Here is a 24962-nt window from a genome sequence, read left to right as displayed (position 1 = left end):
GTGCTCATTCCTATTAGTGACACATCATTTAGTTTGCAAATTTAGTCTTCTTAGCATTACCCATATTTGCTACATCACATTTTGCCAACATAGAATCTATTTGTTTATATTTTGTAGCTTTATATAGGCCTCCTAATAATGCTCCAACATTGTTTCCTTCCCTATATAATAACTCATCTTCTTCTCCCTCTCCCTCTCCCTCTGTAACATGATCAGTCATGGAATGCAACTCATCCTATCAGTACTCAGGCAATGATCTCTATGACCAATCAGAGTTTCCCTACCTTTCTTCTGAGCCAAGTCTCCAGTCAGTTCCTTCTCTCACCTCACAATCCCACAGGCAACACAGCTTTCCATCAAACAATTACCACCACTGCCTCACCACCTTGCAGGGCCACAACTCCTACATATCCTCTCTAACCCTAGCCGGAAACTTCATCTACACCGGCTCGTCTGACAGAGAAATCCGGTCGTGGAGGTGCAACCCTTTACTGGAATTCAACAACGAAAGCCCTACTCAGCATGATCGCAACATGGTGGCTGCAGGAAAGGGTGCAGTGAAGTCCCTAGCCATTTCAGGTGACAAGCTCTTCAGTGCTCATCAGGATCACAAAATCCGAGTGTGGAAAATCGACAGCCAGGAGCCTGATTTTCAAAAGTGCTCGCGGCTAGCTACGCTGCCAACGCTTGGTGACCGCGCCTCGAAGCTCCTGATGCCGAAGAACCATGTCCAAATAAGAAGGCACAAGAAGTGCACATGGGTGCATCATGTGGACGCAGTGTCTGCACTGGCCTTGTCGAGCGATGAGCTGCTGCTCTACTCCGTTTCGTGGGACCGTACACTCAAGGTTTGGAGCACAACAGACTTCAAATGCTTGGAGTCTGTGACAAATGCACATGATGATGCTATAAATGCAGTAACATCATCAAATGATGGACATGTTTACACTGGATCAGCAGACAAAAAAATTAAGGTTTGGAAAAAGGACTTTGGAGAGAAAAAGCACTTTTTAGTTGCTACACTTGAAAAGCACAATTCTGGGGTGAATGCACTAGCTATGAGCAGTGATGGGTGTGTGTTGTATTCTGGTGCATGCGACAGGTCCATTGTGGTTTGGGAGAAGAAAGATGCGGGTGGGAATATGGAAGTTCTGGGTGCGCTTAGAGGTCATACCAGGTCAATATTGTGCTTGGCTGTGGTGGCAGACTTGGTGTGTAGTGGCTCTGCAGATAAAAGTATAAGAATTTGGAGAGGGGTTAATAGAAGTTACTCATGTTTAGCAGTTTTGGAAGGGCATAAAGGTCCAGTGAAGTGTTTAACTGCTACAATTGATGACCATTGCAGCTCATCTGACTCCTCCTGTGTTATTTACAGTGGTGGTTTGGACTGTGACATCAAAGTCTGGCAGGTCTTTATTCCTAGCGAACTCTAGGACCCTAATTTACTTTTTTCTACGAGAAAAACTTATATGCACATGATATATTACAGTGACGGTATTTAAAGACAATCGTGAACTTTTCACATAGAAAATATGTGATTGTATTGAGATACCGTCGCTGTGACATTCTAGATTGAGTAGTGTGTTTGCTAGTGATTTGGTTTAGTTAATGAGAGGAGGAGACAGTGTTTGTACTTTCTCTTACTTTGCTTTGGAGGCTATAAACTATAATATAATAAAAGAGATCAAACAATTTCTGAGCTTTCTTTTTTGTGTGCTCTAAATTATTGGGTGGAATTTTTCTCTGTCACAAGATGCATGTGGGAGTCACATTCTTCAGTATGCTCTGGCAAAAATATTAAAAAATCCAAATGTTTAAGTTGTTGGCTATCAGAGAGTTACAGATAGGAAACCCACCTCACAAATGACAAATTAGAAAAATATGGGAAAATCCAAATACATTAGAGCCAATAATTGACTAATGACAAAATATGATATAAATCCCAAATCAAGAGGCTAAATCTCAAATTAAAAATAAATAAATTAATGAAAACTGGAAACACCTTCTTAAAAGTGGCAGATGACATATGTGAAAGACATCACCTAAGAGAGATACACTCCTCTGCTTAAAGCAGGATTGGTTGGCAACTTGGCAATTGACATGCATTAATAATATATATATATATATATATATATATATATATATATATATAGATAGATAGAGAGAGAGAGAGAGAGAGAGAGAGAGATTACTTGTTAATCTCACCTTCCTTTCGCTCTAAGTTGGGTTAATTTAGGCAGCTAAAGCAAGATTATCTTCTAAATCTACCTTCTACAATAAGGAGCTTCTTTGACAGGAGCAGGTAGCCAAAGTAGGACTTATCCAAAGCTGATTAATTAGAAATCTACTTACTTTAATATGTGATTACAAATTTCGTACAACGTTTACGTGGATGTTTAACATGCTAATGATCTACCATTAGTTCTTAACTTCATATTACAAGTGGAGAAGTTAGGTAACACAGTAATTTTATAATCTCAGGACAGAAAGCACACCGTTATTCTAACCTAATTCATTTTGTTCTTCTTTTTGCCTCAAATCCAATCCTTGCTGATTGCTGTCATTTAAATAACGTTGTTGACCTACGAGAAGAATGATAGGTATGAGATTTACCTCCTTTTTTCAAAGATAAGTATCATATTAAAGGATAAACAATAGAACTGATGATCTAATTTGGATAATCTTGTGTGCAGGTGTCAACTATACAGGCAAAGCAAAACGGGTTATCTACGCCACACAATGCTTTACAAGGTAAAACCTAAGCTTAATCCTGATTACGTTCATGCTTAGCAAAGATTTCAAGTACCCAAAATTTTCTAGTTTCTCTTAAGCTACAAAAGGTGACTTCAATCCCCAAACTTTCAGATCAAAAGGGGTGGGTGGTGCTGGCTAAAGGTGGAGCAAACACTGAAGTACGTCTCTGGACCATTACAATTGACATAGACGTCCAATGTCCTTGTAGAGAGAGAGAGAGAGAGAGAGAGAGAGAGACCCTATGAAGTACAGATTGACCGAAAGAAAGGTGGGGGTGCAATGAGATCTTGCGGATGTGAGTGGCCGGTAGAGAACACCTCTAGCACAATTCAACCAATGTGTAGGTTAGTTTCAAATGAGGTGTCTAATGGCTCAGCCAGCAATAATTTAATGGTTTAAAAGCAGCAATTACCATGGCACTGAAAAATTCATACTAAAATCTGACCTTATGAGATTATCCTAAATATTTGTTCACTTCCTATTTTTCATCAGCTCAGATCTCATTCTCTAGCTCTTGAGCTCAATTTTTCTTTCGAGTTACTGTGTAGATGGGATCAACGTTATCCGTTATTTTTCCCCTAGAAAATTTTCACTGAAATAAAACCTGTGTGAATGTAGAACTGTAAAAGGCTCACAAAGGAAATCATGAAAGTTCTCTTGATTTATGAGACACGAAATTATTTGAAGAAACGCCTACGCCAATCTCGACAAGAAATAATAAAAAAAAACTTGCAGAATGTCGCATTTCATTTCCAAAGCAGAAGGTGTTACATAAATAACTGATGAAAGGGGAAGGAACACCAAGCCAATTATATATAACATTTGAACTGGGGGCATCTGAATTATTTTACAATGGTATTTTCTCTGGAGTACCTGGATCGCGAGGATACTTCCATGGTGTAGGAAAAGTTTTCAAACACACGATGGCAGTTCTTTGTCCATATGGGCTGTGCGATTCCACTGGATACAAACAGAGGTTACATCAGTAAACATGTTTTAGTTCTCTCTCTCTCTCTCTCTCTCTCTCTCTCTCTCTCGCGCCCCCCCCCCCCCAATATACATGATAGGTTTGTTAAGTTGTCAAATAGAGATATGACATGCCTGTGCATTGTTTCAATACGGAAGCACCCAAAATCTGAATTGCTTTTTCTGCATTCCTAACTTCCTCCTGTTCAAATGTGCCAAATATGCAGAGTACTTAATTGTTCATATCTAATAGTTTAACTGCACAATAGAAGAAAAAAATGGGCTGTTCGTCATGTTGCTGAAGTAATTAAAGTCATAAATCTCCCTAGACAGAATTCCCACAACCAAGATTGTTAACCAGTTCAGCTTTTAGTGACATTTTGGATACGATTTCAGAAATGAATGGTTAGTGTGATAAGACTTTTCGATTACATACCTGAGGATCGTGGCCCTTTGCAGCAACAAACAAACCGCCAACGCAAACCAGAGGAAGACAGTATTCAGCTGACCACCAAAGTAACAAGAATCAGCAACTCACACATAGCAATGAAACTCAAAATACACATACGACATATGGACAGGAATTTTTCTTTCCTACATAAAACTCTCATTTCCGCAACCGCTCTGGCAACCGCTACATCAAATTTTTCCCTGAAGCAAATAGCCTGCCCCAATTCTGTCCTATAACAAAACTTCATATCCTTAATTTGACATCTCTAGAAACAAAGTTATATCTACGAAAAACACGAAACAATACCTCTGCTCTTCCTCTTACAACGTGAACATTCGACAAACCAATGTGACCGACAACGTGTTCCAAGAAAATGCATCTCTTGTTCATAGACTCCATCAGTGTCACTTCCCAACCTATCCAGCGAAACCTGAACAAATTATACAAATTTCTGAAAAACTGCAACAAAAAAAATCGGAACTTTTGCAAAGTAGTTACTTACCTGGCCAAGCAATGGCTAAGATCAAACCCGGAAGACCCGCACCGCTCCCCACATCTACAAGGCGGAGGTTTTTGGACGAAGGGTTACAGTGAGAGAGATAAGAATTTCTAATAGGCGGTATGATTGCGAGCGAGTCCTCAATGTGCCTCTCCATTACCTCATCCGCCTCCTTAACAGCTGTAAGATTCATTTTCTGCAAGTTCAAAATTTTCATCAATTAGTAATCTTTTCATGATTTTCCCACAATTTTCTCAGCAACCAAACAGAGCTTTAGTGTAAAGAGAGAGAGAAAAAAACCTGGTTCCATTGGAGAAGAGTGTTGACATAGAGATGGACTTGCTCTTTTTGGCGGGAATCTAGCGTCTCAAAGTAAGAGGAGCTACGAATTGCGGCGGCGGTTAGGGTTTTGGGTCTGAATCTGTACGGACAGAGCGTCGCCGGATTTGATACCGGAAGGTGTTTGAAGAAAGTCGCCAAAACTGCGCAACGGCTAACTAACATCTTTCCCGCGCTCTCTGTCTCGGCCTCAACGGCTTTTCATTTCTTATTCTGAACCAAATTGAATGTGGGCTCGTTTAATGGGCTTTAATATTTCATAAATCAAATAATTTAGGCCCAAATATTAGGGCCCGAGTAAGAATGTTGGGCTAAGAGACTGTAAAACTTATGTGGGCTCAGTTCGGTTAGCCTGACTGCTCAATATTCTACTTGCACCTAAAAGGCGAAATGCTAGTATAAAGAGTAAAGCTAGTGTGGAATAGGAGAAGATATTCGGTAAGACTGATGAGTATGACTAGAGCATTTTTATAAAGGAACTTTAACGAAAAGCTCCCGGTACTGTTCACTTTAACGAAAAACCATACTTTTACACTAAAAAGTCAATCCTATTACTATTCATTTTACCCTTTATTTTGTCCTTATCGTTAAAACTCAAAGTTTTCAAGCCCTTTTCATTAGTTTTCTTTTTTTATAATGAGTGGAGACATCGTTGAGTCAAATGAAATCAAATGATATTAATAGAATGTAATTGCAAAAAATATTTAGTAAAAGCATCTTCAAAGGATATGTCAAAAAGTCCACATCAGTAATAACAATAATAAAAAACATCCTTAATATTTTCCAACCGAAATGTCAATTTCTAAGTGGCATGACATGAAAAGGCAACAGAGAAAGTTGCTTTTCATAATCTATTTTTAGTAATTAATAAATGCTTTTCATAATTTTTATACTTATCTTTTGTTTCAAAATACTAATTACAACTAAAAAATAAATAATAGTTTAAATTTGACATATAAGTTGGAGAACAAAATTTATAAAAAAATCAATGTGCCACATAAGCCTTCAAATTTAAATTTTGTGTTTAAACTTTGACATCTCATTTGGAGATGGTCTAAGACTGTCTAATTAGAGCATTTCAATAATGATTGAGAATTGCAACCAGAGGAATTAGAATACACAAATAAAATGAAATAACAAAAGAAATTTGATACCATTGTCTAACTAAACCCACTCTATTACCAAGTTATAACTTCTTTTTTGGTCAAATACACCGAGTTCAAATTGCATCTCATACTTACCGTATTTGAGATGAAATGACATCGATATTTTGTTGAGATATTGTATAAAATTGATATGATTTTGACGCTAATGGTGCAAATACAAGTCCATCAAACCCCCATACTGACTGAAAACGAGATTGATATACATTGTAGCAGATAATTTTGCTCCTCCTTTTTTTTTCTCTTTAAATTTGCAAAGGCATTTTCTTGTCCATGTAAATTTGATGCAATCTTGTATTTTGAGATGTAAACTGCTTCCATGTGTTGATGCGCATGCTTTTGGTTGTGCTCCAGCTTGGGCATTGAATACTCTGTGAAACTAGTGTCACAAAATTTGGATGACCAAAACCCAAAAATGTTCTCTTAGTTAGTTACTTGGTGACCAATAAATAGTTGGTTAATATGCGCTGCGCGACAAAGTTAAATCCCACCGTTCATTACGATCCAAAGGCTGATATTAGAAGAAAATAATCACCGACTGAAAATGGGGACATGTGTCTTTAACAAAACACAAAATAATAAAAAATAATAAAAAAACCATAAATTTTTTTTTTGTTATGAATAATGCTAGAGAGAACAAAATTTTAAACTAAATGACATGTCACCAGTTGAAAATAAACATGTTAATCAAAACTTAACTAATAATCCAATCATTAACAATCATGTCATTTGGTTAGCAAATTTGGTTTAAAAATTTGATCTCCCTAGCATTACCAATTTGTTATTATCAAGTGATTTGTGGTTTGTGTTAACCCAAAATGAGATTCATTTTTTCTCCGTAATTAATATAAATCTTTCTCGGTCTAGCAAAATACTAGGACTCTCTTTGTCGTCGTCCTTTTTCCTGCTTTGCATTTTAGGAATATTGAATGTGTGGCTTGACTTGGCCACCTATATTTTTGGACGTCTCAAACACGTTACTATGAGCAGAAGCAGCCCTTCTCAAGTCGAAGGGAATCAATGGATGTGTGAAAGTATTGGGAACTCGGTATTTGCTATAATACTTACATATCTAATATAATTATCATTTCGATTGTCAATTAAGGATTTTATTAAAAGTTTATGTGATATTTAATATTATAGTTTGATAACATTTTTCTTTATTTGTAATAAAAAAGTTTTAGGTTCAAATCGTGAATTATGAGTTTGTAACCAATTTATTCGCCTCACTCCTTGGTGTGAATATAGCAAGGAATTCAAAAAGCATTAAAGAAAAAGTAATAAGAAAAATGTGTAAATATAACAAATTTATTCTCTCCACCCTTTGTGTGTACTTGTAACACTAAGGCCTCATTTGGTATTGATTTTTTTCACAAAAACAGTTTCAATTTAAAGTTAAACAGTAAAAACGTGATTGGTAAAAAAAAATATTCTACCTATTTTTAACGCATTGGTCTTCAGACAGCAGCTTTTAAAAGTCTAATGATATTTTCTTTTCACTTATAAATGAAGATTTAACATTATGAATTAACTTCGTTCATGACTCAGTGGATGAAGGAGTTCTTCCTCAAGATACTTAGTTTTCAATTCACGAAATTTCATATTAATGATCGAAACCATTCAAATACTTTGTAAAGATCATTAAAAAAAATTAATAAAATAAGAAATCATGTAGTCATTCAACTATATAAAAACAAACAACTAAAAGTATTATAAAATGTCGATTTATTTGCTACAACTGATTGACTAAATGACCTTACAAATTTTCTCTAACTTTATGCATGTACTACAAGTAAATCACACACATGCCAAAACATTTAAAACGAATAATAAATCCAGAATATAAGATTTTATCCAACTTTATGCATGCAGCACAAGTCAACAAATATTGTATTCTGAACGAATAATTCCAAGGACAAAGTAAAGAATGAATAATTCCAAGGACCAAGACTTTAAATTGCTAAAGGTATGGCTATGTTTTGGTCACATATTGTATTGCCTCTGATAGCTACTTGTAGCCCCACCTTTGATTGTGCGTGTTTGAGATGAAATGGCAAATGCATTGGAGAAGGAGAACCATTGGTTATTTTATTGTACAAAGATTTCCACAAGTATTGAATAGTCTTGTTATTTTATTGTACAAAGATTTCCACAAGTATTGACTAGTCTATTTTCAATCTTGTCCATTTATTCTTTACTATTCATCATTACGTACTATTGAAGAATTTTCTCATTTTGTGGTATTCTCTTTGGTTGTGCTCCAGCTTAGGCATTGAGTACTCTGTGAAACTAGTGTCACAAAATTTGAATGACCAAGATATATATGGTCATTCACTATTGATTTGATATTAACTGCGGAGAAAAAATGGATCTCATTTTAGGTTAACACAAACCACCAATCACCTCACAATAACAAACTGATAATACTAGAGAGCCCAAATTTACCAACCAAATGACGTGATTGTTAATTATTAGTTAAATGTTGATTAACGTGTATTTCCTATTGGAAACATGTCATTGGGTTTGCAAATTTGGTTAAAATAGAGTAATGTTACACTTACCACCTACTTGAACCATCTCTCTAATAAAGCTAAGGCCCGTCAACACATATGAGTTTCATATCTATTAGAGAAATAGTACAAATAATGGTACAACTAGGTGGTAAAAGTAGCATTTTTGTTAAAAATTTGGTATTCCTAACATTATCCATACCAAAAACAAATGAGAAATTTTATTTGAACTTATATAACTTTTTTTTACACCCAACTTACTCTCTACACATATATCGTACCTATTTTTAAAGCAACCGCATTTAGACAACAGCTTTTAAAAGCAACTTGTATGTTACATTTAAAATTAGGAAAACTAATGAAAAGGGCTTGAAAACTTTGAGTTTTAATGATAAGGACAAAATAAAGGGTAAAGTGAATAGTCCAGGATTGACTTTTTAGTGTAAAAATATGGTTTTTCGTTAAAGTGAACAGTATCAGGTGCTTTTCGTTAAAGTTCTCTTTAAAATTTGCTTTTTATAAAAAAAAACAGAGCTAAGCGTTTAATTAATATTTTTAATTCTTATAATACCCTCATTAATTAAAACTGACATTATTTATCCTTCTACGTATATTTTTGCCCTCAGAGAACAAAGACCGCCACCATCTACCACAACGACTAACCTTATATCACCACCACCACCATTACCACCACTACAATCGACACTACTACCACTGCCACCACTGCTACAGTGCTACCTATACACCCCAACCACCACACCTTATTATTGTCACAACCACCAAACCCCCCACAATTGTCGTTGCCATCACTGCCACTATCCCCACCACTGCTGTCGTTGCCACCACCCCCACAACTATGCCTATGTTTGTCATTATATACAATAGTATCATTTTTCCATTAAATTTACCAAATGATTTTACACTCCTTTTCATACTCACATGACTAAATATACAGTTTATTAAATGTTCAACTGCTTTATTTTACAGCTGATTATTCTTGAAATACAATATAAGCAGTTAAAAAAAAACACACACACACAGCAATCACAAACTGACCTTAAAGCCTTCTACGTGTGTGGAAAATTTGTGAAAATGGTTTTCTAAATATCTAAAAGGTCGTGGGAGTTTAAAGTGAATGGAAATTGCTCAAAAGTATACAGGGTTATCCTATTGTCCACATTTAAGAGGAAATTTAAACTTTTAGTATGCAGAGAACATCTCAGGTAATTAATTTTTAGTTATCCTTTCATAAAACCCCACCATATCCGCTGCCAGCCTACCATCTCTGCGATCCTCATCAACATCTCAATTAATTCCTTACAAATAAAAAATAAAAAATAAACTTGACCAAATAAATAAATAAAAAATAAAAAATAAAATAAAAAACATCTCAGATAATTCCTTACAAATAAAAAAATATAAAAAATAAAAAGCATGTTTCCCAAAAAAAATAAAAAGCATTATGAAGTTTCTATTTATTTATCATAGCTGATAACATTATAGATTTTATCCAACTTTATGCATGCAGTACAAGACAACAAATATTTGTATTTGCTCAACTAATAATTCCCTGGACCAAGACTTAAAATTACTAAGTCATGAAATCAATACATTTCCACTTGAATTGTGAAAACTTTAATTTCTTTGTAAAAACTTTAATTTTTGTATAAACATGTGGCTATGTTTTAGTCATCAATTGAATTGTCTCTGATAGTTACTAGTAGACCTACCTTTCTTTGTAGCCTTGGCGAAAGTGGTGGCAGATCGGATGTTGGGAGCTTTTGAAAGTGGTGCCCCAGTCGGCCAGATTGAAAGTGGTCCTCGGGGATGGACTCGGAACTGACTGACCAATTCATTTCGGCCCTTGGATTCACATCCTATGGTTAGTAATTAATTTGCTTTTTAATGGGTTTCTCTTTCTCTCTCCGTCTTGGGGCCCTGGAAATAGATAGGAGTTGAGAAGAATAAACCTTCTCACCAAAAACAAGAGGGAAGAAAAAACCCCTTTTAAAACAAATTAATTATTGAGCGTAGGGCCCATATTGAGTCTTTTAATTTTTAATTTTTAATTTTTTTTAAATATCTACGTAAAGCCTGTATTGACACGTAGTACTTAGTAATTGTCCATGTGAATGTCACGTTATTGATCAACAGCTAATTTAACATTAACCTTAAATCAACAAGTATAGTAGAGAAATGCTAAGGAGACTTGCCTTCATCCACAATAGGCTCACAAATAGCACATGGAAACATTGATATTAAGAAGCAACAAATTTGTTGGAGAGTTGCCTTCATCCTTCAAGAATTGCATCTGTCACTATCCACTAATTTGTTATTCAAGAATTGCACCAATTAAGAAGCAATGGTACCTAAACGTGAATTTTTTTTTTCTTCTGAACTTTAGTGATATGCATGCATCTCTTTGTAAAGTCTTCCTTATTAATTTGGTTGTCTTCTTCAAAACTTAATTACGTGTGCTTGTTTATTTTTATCTTCACTAAAGGAGCTTCCGTGAGCCATTATACGTACAAGTTTTCAAGTATTAGGTTGTCATATAAAGAACTTTATTACTAAATCTCCTTGGCAAATGATTTGTTAGTGTTAATTGTTTGTAAGAAGTTTGTTGCTACATTTACTTTATCAAGACCTTTCTGCAATATATGTTTGAATCATGATATTTATTAAAGAAGTTCAATTAATTTTGAACTGCATATGATTGTTTTGTTCGTCGTAGATTTTAGTTCAAAGGATTGGTTGCACAGTTGCACTCCTGTGCAAAATCTTGTCAGATTTACTAAAGGTTAACTTTTTATTTTTTATTTTAATCTAAGTAGTAACTTATATCTATGTCTAATAACGATACCATGACGTTAATAAACTAATTATTATTTATTTCATAAAAAATAATACATTGATAATCGTATATGCTTTTTGTACACAAATTACAAAAAAATTCTTAAAAAATAATTACGATATATAGAGGTTGTGAAGGGTGAAAAGGGAGTGAGGGGAGAGTTTAAAAGAATAATAATATAACAAGATAAGATGTGGGGCCTTGGCTTTTTGTGTTAGTGAGAGGTGAGAGAAAGTGATGGATGAGAGAGACAGGAAGAAATAGATGAGGCACGGGTGGAGACTGAAGACTGAAGACGAATGAGGAGGATTCTCTCCTCCTTTTTTCTCATCCACTTCCATCATTCTTCTGTTTGTGTGGTCACGGTTAAGCCACGTCTTTTTATCTTATTATCTCTATAAAAAAATCAATATAAAATGTTGACATGACTTAATCGTGATCACATAATCAGGAAAATGATGGAAGTGGATGGGAAAAAAGGAGGAGAGAATCCTCATTCGAAGAGCGAAAGGGGGGAGAGAGAAGAAAGAGAAGAAAACTAATTTGTGTTTTTGTTTATATTTTTATAATATTTTTGGTCTTAATTATTGACTAAAATTATTAAATTATTTTTAGTTAAGATTCAAAATTTTGAAACTCTTTTTATTATCCCTTGAAGGCTGGGTTAGGACCTTGTACTGTTAATTGTAAGAAACTTTTTTTTTGAACTGTTATTTGTAAGAATCATTTTTTTAACTGTTATTTATAAGACTTGGTACTTCTTCAATGAAATGTTTTCTTTGACATTATTCTTGTCTCAATGTCGACATTTTGCGCACTATATTTTGAAGGAAAAAAAATACACCATTCTATACAAAAAGGCTATATAAGATCGCATGTCTCGAAAACTTTTTAATGAAAATATAGTTTTGTTATTCAGTACTTTGATCTAGTCGTATTTCTTTTCACTTGTAAAAGATACCTTTCACTTAAAATAAAGTTTTGTCACTCAGTATTACGGTCTTGTTGTACATGACAATTGAAGACCAAGCTACTACCTATCCCCAACCATGTACAACTGTGACCAAGATTAGCAAGGGGCCTATTAAGTTGTGCATCATTTCTGAATAATCATCTCTTTTTGAGTTTTGAGCGTGGCCTCTTTGTGGCGTTTTAATTGTGTCCTGCACTTATAATTCCAAATAAAGTTTTGAGCATGAAAGATTAGGACGAAAATCACACACATGCCAAATGGCCAAGGCAAACAACATTTAAAACGAATAAAAACTATGAAAACAAATATAGTGTTTTGAACTTATAATTCCAAGGACCCAACAAAGGTTGGCTCAGTTTGTAAGATCTCTGCTTTGTGTCTCGTCCCACCAAGGTTCGAATCTCATTGCCAGCAGTCCTCGTTGGTGTGCGATTGGTAAATTCCTATGTAAATCCATACTGGTAGCAGCTGACAGTTAAGTGCCACGCATAAGTCCTTCTAGCTTGAGATTGTGAGTATGTCCTGAAGCTGGTGATGAGTAACCAATCTCCCCTAAACTTTTGATGCGAATAATTCCAAGAACCAAGACTTTAAATTACTAATTTAAGTCAATGCATTCCCACTTGAATTGTGACAACTTTAATTCCTGAATAAAGATGTGACTATGTTTTGATTACCTATTGCATTACCTCTACTTGGTACTTGAAGGCCTACCTTTCTTTAGTGTTTGAGGGTGACAAAATCAGGTGCTTGCAGAAGGCCCACCTTTCAACGAAAGAGTTTTTTTTTTTTTCACAATTATTGGATATTTTATTTATACTTTTCTCCGTTCATTTTGAACTACACTTGCGCAGCTTTCCTTTTGCTCCAAAATCAAAATCCTAAAGAAACTCTTTCGTGCTTCAATTGTCTCTTGGTTGATTTAGTTGAATTAAGATGGAGGGTGACAGAATCAGGTGCTTGAAGAAACTCTTTCGTGCTTTAATTGTGGTGTTCACTTTACTGCAATGTGCTGTCAGCCCTTCCCTTTCCCTTGGATTCAAAAATATTTCTTCGGAAGGAGTGGTGAGGTGCTTTGAGAGGGAAAGAGAAGCACTCCTTGCTTTCAAGCACGGCCTCGTGGATCACTACAATGTCCTCTCTTCGTGGGGAAGAGAAGAACACAAGCAAGATTGTTGCAAATGGGTCGGCGTCCATTGCAGCAACCGAACCAACCATGTTACTCAACTTCATCTTGGGTGGTATTCTTTGAATGAATCTTATTCACATCAACAGAAAGGAGACCCGCAGTACATCAGTTATTTTTTGCAAGGTAAGAAGATGAGTCCTAAATTGATTGAGTTGCAGCGTTTGAAATATTTGGACCTTTCTTCCATTAACTTCAATGGGACCCGACTTCCATATTTCATTGGTTCTCTTTCCAATTTAAGACACCTCGATCTCTCTTTTGCTTCTTTTGGTGGTCGATTTCCAAGTCAAGTTGGAAACCTTACCCACTTGCAATATCTTGATCTCAATGGGAATGACTTTAACAGTGTAGAAAATCTGAAATCATGGCTCCCTCTTCTTTCTTCTTTAACATATTTGGATCTGAGTAGCACCAATCTCAGTAATGTTCATGACTGGCTGGAAATAGTTAGTAAGCTCCCTAAACTTACAAACTTGACGTTACAGGAGTGTGGCCTTCCTTCTCCTGTAATCCATTCCAGTACTCTTTTTAACATAAATTCTTCAAAATCTCTTGCTCATGTTGACCTCTCTTACAACCAATGCACTTCTCCTTCAATATATTTATGGTTGTCAAACTACAATGCTAGCCTTGTCTTTCTTGGCCTCGATAACAGTAGTTTAACTGGTTTAATTCCCAGCGTCATTGAAAACTTGACCTCTCTTGTCTATCTATCTCTCTCTGATAACAAATTTGACGCGGTGAATCCGCATTCTTTTTCCAGCTTATGCAGTTTGCAATCTCTGTACCTTATCAATAATAGTCTGAATGGACAGTTTTCCGAGTTTGTTCAAATGTTGTCCACATGTGTTCAAAACTCATTAGAGTCTCTGTACCTCTCTCACAATCATCTTTCTGGATCAATTCCTAATCTTACAAACTTTTCATCGTTGAAAAGTTTATCTCTCTATGGAAATCAATTGAATGGAACAATACCTGAAAGCATTGGGCAACTGTCTAATCTGGAGTATATGCAATTGCGTATGAATGATCTGGAAGGTGTGGTGTCGGAAACCCATTTCTCTCAACTCTCCAGATTACAGTTATTGGATTTGTCCTCTAACTCGCTAGTTTTAAGCTTCAATTCTAATTGGGTTCCTTCATTTAAATTGAAGTATATATATTTGGGGTCTTGCAAAATGGGTCCGTATTTTCCAAAATGGCTTCAAACTCAGAATGAGTATTTACGGCTCAATATTTCTAATGCTGGAATTGTGGATATCCTTCCAAGCTGGTTTTGGGGTACGACTCGTTACGCGAGATTTATCAGTCTTTCCAATAACCAAATTGGAGAAATGTTTGCAAGTTCGACAATGAATTTTACATATTACCCTGAAATACATTTGAGTTCGAACCAAATCGAAGGTCCAATTCCCTCAACTCTATCCCATGCGTCATCTTTGGATCTCTCTAATAACAACATTTCAGGGTCAATTTCTATCTTGTGCGAAGCATACAAGAGTTTAATGTTTCTTAATCTCTCAAACAACAATCTCTCCGGAGAGCTTCCACAATGCTGGACACATTTTGACCATCTAGTCATGCTTGATTTGAGTTACAATGCTTTTTCCGGCAAAATTCCATCCACGGTGGGCTCACTATATCGCATGGAAACATTGAAATTAAGAAGCAACAGATTTGTTGGCGAGTTTCCTTCATCCTTCAAGAATTGCACCAGTTTAAAAGTTCTTGATGTTGGATACAATCAATTATCAGGACCCATACCAAAATGGTTAGGGGTTAGCCTTCAGAAATTGGTTGTCCTGCTGCTTTCCTATAATAACTTCAACAGAAGCATGCCATCTGAACTATGCCGTCTAACAAACATTCAAAACTTGGATGTGTCTGCAAATAACATCTCTGGAACAATACCAAAATGCCTCAGCAATTTTACTGTTTTGGCACAGAAGGGAAACTCTTCTCCGACCCTTGGACATTTGTACATAAGAGATGATACTTCCTATGGGGTTAGTTATATGGATGATGCAACATTTATATGGAAGGGAAGAATGCACTCGTACAAAAACACTTTGGGGCTTGTGAAGAGAATTGATTTCTCGAGCAATAGATTAACGGGGGAGATTCCAAGTGAAATCACGGATCTTGTTGGGTTAGTTTCTTTAAACCTGTCGAGAAACGGATTGACAGGTGAGTTACCTGCAAAGATTGGAAAGTTGCAATCATTGGATGCCCTTGATTTTTCAAGAAACCAGATAGATGGCAAAATTCCAACAAGCCTTGCTCAGATATATGGTCTTAGTGTCTTGGACTTGTCATACAACAACTTTATTGGCAAAATTCCAACTGGCACTCAGCTCCAAAGTTTTGATCCCTCTGATTATGCTGGAAATCCTCAACTGTGCGGACCTCCACTTCCAAAGATGTGTGGTGATCAACAGGAAACTCCGATCTCAAGCAACAAAGAAGAAAATGATGAGCCTATAACATGGGGATTTTACATCAACATGGTGCTTGGCTTTATTGTTGGATTTTTGGGAGTTTGTGGCAGTCTGATTTTTGTGAGGCCATGGAGATACTCGTACTTCAGGTTCTTGAATGTCTTGAATGATTGGTTTTATGTGAGGGTGATTTCAATCAAGCAGCACTTCAATTAAGCAATGGTATGTAAATGTGATTTTATTTGTCTTTCTTAAATTAAGCAATATGCATGCATCTATTTGTAAAGTCATTCGGATTAATTTCAATCTTCTTCAAAACTTAACTACATGTGCTTGTTTATTTTAATCTACAGCATCTTCTGAGACAGTGTAGACGGCTTCACTTCACTGAAAGAGCTTCCACGGGCCATTATCTGTACAAGTTTTCAAAGTATTGAGTTGTCATAATAAAGAACTTTACTACTAAATCTACTTGACAGATGATTTGTTAGCGTTAATTGTTTGCGAGAAGTTTATGTTTATGTTTACGTTATCAAGACCTTTCTGCAGTATATGTTTTGATTCATGATATGAACTAAAGATATTCAGTTAATTCTGGACTACATGTGATTGTTTTGTTCGTCGTAAATTTTAGTTCAATGGATTGGTTGCAGTCTTGTGCATATGTCTATCAATGATCAGACGACGTTTAACAAATTAATTATTATTATTTTTCATCAGAAATGATACACCAGGAATCCTATATGCTTTCTGCACACAAATTACAAGCTTATGAATGACATCCTCCCTACCAGTGTTTTTTTACAACTTTCTATTTTTTCTTTCTATTTTGTCAAAGTAATTCATATACTAGAATCATTTGACGCACGGGAAATCAAACCAAATAAACAATTCAAATACAAGATATACTGCTGGAAAATGACAAAATCTAATACCGTGGAAATGATGAAGCTTTGGCTCTAGTGGTTTTAAACCTTATGATCGATCGACGGCTAGATAAGCTGAGAGCCAAACCGAGAGAAGTGGCAAGCTAGGTACCTGGTCGAGCGGCCTAGAGTTTCACTTCTATCCAGCTGCTTTGCTCATTTTGGATTCAAGCATAGTACCATTCCAAGGGCCGAAAGGGCAACAGCCTGAAGATAACATGCAATGTGCCAAACTGGCGAAACTACTCGTGCTTGCATTGCATCTTCTATAGCTTCCTGAGGCTTGTCACTCATGAGATAAGACAAACTACGCCGGTCAAAAATTGTTGGAGAAACCATTGTTCCAACTCCAATGACCTGCAAGCGAAATAGAACTGTTAGCAACGATAACAAATGCAGAGAAAGCAGCAGTTAAAAAGGATTTACTAATTTTTCTTTTCTTTCAGTTTTGTTCTTTTTAGTAGAGTTACTAGGTTCAGGTACTCTAAGGTACCTTAAACTACCAATTTTCGCAACATACGCCGTACCTGACTGATTAAAAATACCTTAAACTACCAATTTCATTTCTTCAATTCTTCCCATCATGAATCAGAAGATAAAATGTAACGATAGTGTTCTGACCGGAAATCTAATGCCAAACAAAAATTCCGTACGAAGTTGTGTTTGGTAATTTATTTTAACAGGTCAGACAAAGAACATCCTATTGAAGGCCAAATTTGGATATCGGTATGAACATGAAAGCAACTCTTATCAAACCTCTACTCAGAATTTCCCACAAGTATCATAATAAGAACCTAACCTGTGAATAACACTCAATTGTGGTTCTGATGTCCTAGTGCTTAAAAGCAGAATCCCCTATTTTCTTTGAATCTTATGATTCCTGCATTTGGTCAGTCCACATTTGAACGAGCGCTGCAGTGGAACGTAACTATTGAGAAGGCTAAATATATATATATATATATATATATACACACAACACAACTTATTAGCTAGTTCTCCATTAATTAAACAAAATAAAGACCCTCATTTGTCATTCCATCGTCTTTATAGCCGATATTCTCTAGGATCTCATGTATAGCGGTCATATCCCTTCTTGAGCAGGCATCACCGACTTGTGGAAGAGAAGACCAGAAGGTACCATGTGGGATACCCATCAAAACAAAAGAAGGAACTTGCAGAGGTAAGCAAAAAGAAATAAAGGAGGTCCAGGATACAGCCACCAGCATCATGTTAAGCATCTATATATGATTAAACTACAATATCTATATATGATTAAACTACCACAATGGTGTAGATCTGAGTGCTTCTAATTGGCACCCAACAGGTATAGTATCACTGAAAACCCTTGTAGTTAACTACCCTCAAATTTGGGGCATAAGAGATTGATATTTTATAGAGTATCATTCACCATGAAAGACACTAAACAAAGGCGTAGCTCTCCCAAGTCCTCACTAATAACAAATTAGAGTCATGTCCTTTTCTCAAGTTTTCAAATATTTCTGCTTGGTACAAGGTTCAGTATGAATCGGTTGATAGTTAGATACGAGGTTACACAAATAGCTCAGATTGAGTCCAGTGAAAAGAAGATAACATATGAATATATTGCTTACAAGACTGCCCCAAAATATAGATCTAGAAACAATTGTGTGAAGATTTTAAACAGTTAAACTATGCTCCCCGGGTAAAGTTGGGAATATAATGCTTAATTAGAGAAACAGAGGAGAGAACTAACCTCAGTCTCTTTCTGAAGAGGAATCAAAGAAGCAACTAATGACTTTAGATTTGGTCGCTCTCAGGGTTCAGATTGTAAACTTTGTGAAGCCAACCGTGCCAACTTGGTACCATCATCATTAGAAAGCTGTCCTTCCAAGCAAGAATCTGTCAGCATCTGAATGGCCAAAAGGGCAGCACCCTGAAGATAAGATACAATGTGCCAAACTGGGGAAACTACTTGTGCTTGCATTGCATCGTTGAGAGGTTCCTGAGGCTTGTCACTCATGAGATAAGATAAACTACGATGGGCAAAAATTGTTGGAGAAACCATTGTTTCAGCATCAATGAACTGCAAGCGAAAGAAAACTGTAAGCGACGATAACAAATGCAGATAAAACAGCAATCAAGGATTTACCAAGTTTTTTTTTCTTTTCAGTTTTGTTCTTGTTATTGGTCATGCAAGTAGAGTTACTAGGTTCAGGTACTTTAAGGTACCTTAAACTACCAATTTTCGCAAAACACGTCGTTCCTAACTGATTAAAAATGCTCCTCTCTACATTCAGGGAAGAAATAAGAAAGTGCTCAACAATCTACACAGTATAGCAGTCCAAGAGCATTCCTAAATCACATTTTCTGCAGCTTTTTACAATCGCAACCTTGGCTTCGTCGTAAACAATCAAATACCAAAACATTTGTAATTACAGAGTGGTAACTACACAAGCAGAGAAAACTAACCAAAACCTCACTCGCATTAGCATTTTGCTAAAAAGACATGAACAAAATCGTTGAAAAGCGAAAGTAAAGTATACCAAACTAGTCCAGTTACACAACCCACATTCATTCTACAGCTAACAATTGTAAATCGAACACGAAATGGAAAGACCCCAAAATTTGTGAGCTCGAATTGCAGATCTGAGAAATTAAATTGTGAACCAAGAGATTAAGTTTTGATTTTCTCGCTGCCCTTTTTGTAACAAGATCAAAGTTTGATTTCTGATGAAGATGAAATTGTGGGAAGAAACAGGAACTTACAGGATCGAGAGCGTTGGGCTCAGGGCCGTAATCAGCAGTAAAGAGGAAGCAAGCAGCAATGCAGCGGCCACCATGGTCGTCCTCCTCACCAGCCTTTCGGTTTTTTAGGGTTTTTCATTGTTGGGAGGGGAAGAAAGTAGAAGATGGCAAATTTACCAGATTCAAACTTTGAGAAATCTAAACTATCTATTAATAAAATATTATTTATAACAAAAAAAAATTAATAAAATTACTACCATATCTTTTAATACAAAACTGAAAAAAAAAACATTAGAAAAAAAACAATGTGAGCGTTAAAGTAATTTTGTACAAACAAAGTTTTACCTTTTTTTTTAAAATCTTACAGTTATGTTACTTTATCAATACCCGGTAAACTCACTCTCGCTCGTTCTCTCTTTTTCCTCTCTTAAAAATACTAAAAACAAATAGTTAAAAATATATATAAAGTATATTTCTCAGGGCTTTTGCTAGTATAATATAGACCGTTGGAGCTACAAACAGGGGGTCCATCTAAAGTTATAATAATTGTATCCAACGGTCTCTATTAGTGGGTCATGAAGATCCCCACCATTTGCTCAGGAGGGGATCCAATTCCTATGAAATTAACCCACTCAGTCAGGATGTCATTGAATTAGAAAATTAATCAGTGTCGTCAATTTATGTTAGTATGCCTATGTGGCACACATGTGGACCCAATATGTTCAATAGTCAGGTGCCACATGGATTATAAAAAAAAAAGAACTTTAACAAAAAACACTTGGTACTGTTCACTTTAACGAAAAACCACATTTTTACACTAAAAAGTCAATCCTGGTACTATTTATTTTACCCTTTATTTTATCCTTATCATTAAAACTCAAAGTTTTCAAGCCCTTTTCATTAGTTTTCTTATAAAAAAAATGGAGCGAAGGAGAGCTTGGGGCGGGGTAGCCGGTCGAAATGGAGGCGAGTCGATGTGGATTTGGGAATCACGTTTTGGTGAGAGGTGGAGGTTGGGGGATGAGGGATGCGGCTGATGGGGGCGGGGTAGGAGAGGAAGATGCGGCTGGGGTTTCTCCATTTTCTGGGCTGAAGGTTGGTATCCAAGGAGTCATGGAACATGATGATGATGATGATTCGTCCTTTTTTTGGGAGGAATGAGGATGACGATGAGTTTTTCTTTCTTTTTCTTTTTTTTTTTTACTTTATTTATTTATTTTTGTTTTGAAATATGTTTAAATTTGTAAACAATTTTTGGCAAATTACACGTGGGTCATGTTATATGTGGTGGGCTCACATGTGTGCCACATAAACATCTTAACAGAAATTTTAACGAAATCTAAACATAATGACAATATTGATTTGTGACACTAATATTTAGAGATGGCATTAATTGATTTTTTTAATTCAAAAACCATTTCGATTGGACCATTTGTAATAAAAATCCTTATCAATTTTGTCTCTCTAACATTGTACTATTATATAAGTTCAAGCATCTATCCTTCTGTGCAATTTAAAAGTTAAAACTGTTAGACCATAGAGGTTAGCTTAGGATTATGCCAAATGTTATGTATTAGATGTGTGCCATGTGACACGTGTATTGTAACAATTCTGAAGTTAATACAGTGAAATATTGAAAAGTTGTTTTCCCTCTCTAAATCTCTGTAAGTTTTGTTAACATGGTATCTTCGCCGATGATAGAGATTTTTATCATCTGCAAAAGTAGGGATAAAAATACTTGCAAGAGTATAAGGTAGTCGTAGTATAGCAGCCCAAGTAAAATCGTTTTCCGAAATGATTGAATGAATAATTTGTATTTAAACTAATTCTTAGCTAATTATTTGAAAACAAAGACCGGAAAATGTTGATTTTATGACCTAAAATATTAAAAACGAATTTAATTAAAAACAATTAAAGAAATTGGCAAAGTAAAGAAACAAAAGAAAATAGTTTTGAAAACCAAATTATAAAAGGGATAGGGTTCCGCCGTCCCCTTAATAATCATATGTAGATTTATCAATTACTTATGAATTACCCATGCAACTTTGAAGATTAAGTTTTCCTTGTGCATATTTTACTTGTGACATTCAAGCTAGAACCTATATCAAACATGCAATATGTCTGTGCCATTCAGATCAAATATAAATATGCATGACTCATTATGCTTTGTGAAAACTCTTTGAAAAATCATGCAACCCCTAAGACGTGGCATTCGCCCTAGGTAAACTTACAACTATTAATCACAAAATGCAATACTCAATCCTCTGGTGGCATTCCGACCGAATTGCATCCAATTACTTATCACATCTTAATGGTCGCGAATCATTAAGATACAAAGACAGTTTAAAACACAGTGATTAATAATTCAAAGTATGCATGTATAATATCATAAGCAATTAAATAAAAACTACATATTCATGCTAAGACTTGGCATCACCTTAGCAAACGAAAATTAGTTATTAACAATCATAAAATAAAATAGTATTAAAAACATGGATAGATAACACCTTGAAAATAAACTTCAAAAACTCTCTAGAGTAGTGTGTGCGTTTCCCTCTCCAATGTTGTGTCTCTCCCAATGGCTAAAAAGCCTTATTTATACTACTCCTAATTAAAACCCTCAAAGGAAAATGTTTTCTAAAAACTAGGAAATAAAATAATAAAAGGATAACTAAAAATTACATTCCTATTATGACAAGGAAATTTGTCTATCAAAAAAGAAGCCACGTTTCTGGACCTTCAGGGCTCCAAAACGAGTCAAATTAAAGATCAGGACCTCCTCTTCAAGTTCCAAGAACAACCCTCCAAAATCCAGCATCTTCGAGCCCAAAACTTGCAAACAAGCTCTGTAGCCCAATCTGCCAGCATTGCGTGCTGGCCATAAATTAATTCGCCACGATCAGATGCTTTGGGATTTATGAAATTTTGACACAACCTTCTTGACTGACTCACGAACCCACTCCAATTGGAATCACTCAAAAATTCTACCGTTTGATTACTTTATGCTCCAAACAATAATATGAACTCATTAGCCGACGACAGGTAACTCTTATCGATTGACGACGATCCTTGTGCTTCCGCTAGCATTTCTCGTTGGTGTCTCTATCGCTCGTTGCTGTTGTTCACTCGTTAAAGCTAACGTCAGTGCACAAAGTCGGTAACCCTTAATTTCTTTGGGGTTTTCTGTAAGTCAGTGATTCATTCTTTGATTCTTGCTTTCTTTGGTGAAGATCGTGTTGCTATTTGACGGATTTGTGGTGTATTACTGTTGATTCTTGATTTGTTCATCTTCGATTGTCGATGTGTTGATTCTTGCAAAGTTGATGATTTTGTCTGTTGCTAGAATTTCTAGTTGATTTGGTGTGTTCATATAAAAATGGTTATTGTTGCTCAGTTAGCTCTTACTCAATCATCGATCTCTTCGTTGATTCCCAGTGTTGGAAACACTATGACTGTAAAACTTGATGATTCAACATTATTACTGTAAAACTTGATGATTCCAATTATGTTACATGGAATTTTCAAATGGAACTCTTGTTAGATGGATACGGAATTCTTGGGTTTGTTACTGGTTCCATACCTTGTCCAAACAAATATGTAGAGTCTGATTCTGCAGATGAGACTGTTGAAAATCTACCAGTGATTGCTGATGCTTTTAAGGTTTGGAAGATTCATGACAAAGCTTTAATGACTCTTATCACTAACACATTATCAACTGATGCTCTATCCTCTGTTATTGGTTGTCAAACTTCTAGAGAAATGTGGACTAATCTCAAAGAAAGATTCTCTAATATGACAAGAACCAGTATTGTTCAAATGAAAATTGATTTACAGAATATCAAAAAGGGACAAGAATCTATTGATTTATATCTGCAACGGATTAAACATTGTAGAGACCAACTTCCTGCTGTGGGTGTGTTGTCTTATGAATTGTTGGGCATCCCTACACAATTTATACCGAGAACAAAAGTGTGTGCAATGTGCATGCTCTGTTGTCAGCCTAATGTTCGATTGTTTATACTATTTTTGCAACAAGGGCGGTGTCAACCCACTTCCACAATGTAATGATGATACGCAGAGTTGAGAGATCAACAGGTTTCAAGGGAATAAAAAACACTTTTTTCCCTGTTGCAGGTATAGCAGCTCCTGCCTCTCACGAACCCCTTTTTCTTTTTCTTCTTTTATTGGTTAATAACTAACTTTATTGCCTAATGCATTAACGCTGGTGAAAATATGGGTGTTTTATGACAGATTAAACTGCTAGGCCATAATTATCATCTTAACTTACATAAAATGGGGTGTATATTGAGTTAAAATTTACATAAAATCGAGTATATATTTAAGTTACATGAAATTAGATAGAATTCTGTATAATTATCTCTCTTGTCACGTAAAAATAGATGTATGAAGTATACATTCGGTTTTATTTACGTTTCGCAATTCATTCAAATAAAATGGATGACAAAATAAGTTATGCTTTGGATGGTAATGGAATATCACAAAGTGTGTCACATGAAACAAGCACTGGTAAAGGCTAGCTAGACACGAAATACTGTGAACTTTTGATCTTTGGTTTTGGAGGTAGGGCGGGAGTGATAACGCTTTTGCCTAATGGGATTGGGTGAAAACTCGCCAAGGCGAGCCTTGGAGGCTGAGGCACGCAAAATCTGAATTGCTTTTTCTGCATTCCTAATTTCCTCCTGTTCATATGTACCAAATATGCACAGTCTTTACTTACCTGGGCAAGCAATGGCTAAGATCAAACCCGGAAGACCCGCACCGCTCCCCACATCTACAAGGCGGAGGTTTTCGGACGAAGGGCTACAGTGATCTTTTCATGATTTTCTGCAATTCCCACTTTAATAGTGGAAACTTTAATGCTCGTACAAAGATATGCCTATGTTTTGGTCACCAATTGTATTGCCTCTTATAGCTACTTGTAGCCCCACTTTTGATTGTGCGTGTTTGAGATGAAATGACAAATGCATTGGAGAAGGAGAACCATTGGTTATTTTATTGTATAAAGATTTCCACAAGTATTGAATAGTCTATTTTCAATCTTGTCCATTTATTCTTTACTATTCATCATTACGTAGAAGTTGGGGAAACAAAGTATGAACAAGTGGGAAACAGAAGGTGAGAAATAAAGCATCAACAAGTGCGAAACAAAGGCCTT

General features: G+C 35.8%; 3 protein-coding genes and 1 long non-coding RNA gene across 5 annotated transcripts; 2 read left to right on the top strand and 2 right to left on the bottom strand.

The window, feature by feature from the left end:
- Window positions 1-147: 147 nt before the first annotated feature.
- Window positions 148-1704, top strand: LOC103455253 (protein JINGUBANG). The gene has a single exon (XM_008394843.4). It carries the CDS (start codon window positions 219-221, stop codon window positions 1431-1433), a length of 1215 nt encoding a protein of 404 aa, XP_008393065.3. The 5' UTR covers window positions 148-218; the 3' UTR covers window positions 1434-1704.
- A 1779-nt stretch (window positions 1705-3483) lies between these two features.
- Window positions 3484-24610, bottom strand: LOC103455321 (uncharacterized). Its single transcript, XM_070812203.1, has 4 exons — window positions 24525-24610; window positions 4478-4587; window positions 3856-3922; window positions 3484-3714 (listed from the first exon to the last, which is right to left on the bottom strand). Exons 2-4 carry the CDS (start codon window positions 4568-4570, stop codon window positions 3602-3604), a joined length of 273 nt encoding a protein of 90 aa, XP_070668304.1. The 5' UTR covers window positions 4571-4587; window positions 24525-24610; the 3' UTR covers window positions 3484-3601.
- Window positions 13208-16728, top strand: LOC108172934 (receptor-like protein EIX1). Its single transcript, XM_070812201.1, has 2 exons — window positions 13208-16358; window positions 16490-16728. The coding sequence occupies exon 1, from the start codon at window positions 13446-13448 to the stop codon at window positions 16350-16352; it is 2907 nt and encodes a 968-aa protein (XP_070668302.1). The 5' UTR covers window positions 13208-13445; the 3' UTR covers window positions 16353-16358; window positions 16490-16728.
- LOC114821020 (uncharacterized) lies at window positions 16824-19986 on the bottom strand. 2 transcript variants are annotated; one of them, XR_011575424.1, is made up of 4 exons: window positions 19808-19973; window positions 18795-19124; window positions 17862-17974; window positions 16824-17419 (listed from the first exon to the last, which is right to left on the bottom strand). It is a non-coding gene; the product is annotated as an uncharacterized lncRNA (long non-coding RNA). The 2 variants fall into 2 exon arrangements; XR_003768401.2 differs by lacking the exon at window positions 17862-17974 and having other exon boundaries at window positions 19808-19986.
- Window positions 24611-24962: the final 352 nt, after the last annotated feature.

This window comes from Malus domestica, chromosome 14 (assembly GCF_042453785.1).
Source record: "Malus domestica chromosome 14, GDT2T_hap1".
Taxonomy (NCBI): domain Eukaryota; kingdom Viridiplantae; phylum Streptophyta; class Magnoliopsida; order Rosales; family Rosaceae; genus Malus; species Malus domestica.
This window is presented reverse-complemented; position numbering and strand designations above follow the sequence as displayed.

Coding starts and splice junctions, on each gene's coding strand:
- LOC103455321 (XM_070812203.1), bottom strand. CDS start 4,570: ATGGAGTCTATGAACAAGAGATGCATTTTCTTGGAACACGTTGTCGGT. Junction 3,923..4,477: donor TTGTAAGAGGAAGAGCAGAG/GTATTGTTTCGT, acceptor ACATTTGAACAG/GAGGAAGTTAGGAATGCAGA. Junction 3,715..3,855: donor CGTATTGAAACAATGCACAG/GCATGTCATATC, acceptor GTTTGTATCCAG/TGGAATCGCACAGCCCATAT.
- LOC108172934 (XM_070812201.1), top strand. CDS start 13,446: ATGGAGGGTGACAGAATCAGGTGCTTGAAGAAACTCTTTCGTGCTTTA.
- LOC103455253 (XM_008394843.4), top strand. CDS start 219: ATGGAATGCAACTCATCCTATCAGTACTCAGGCAATGATCTCTATGAC.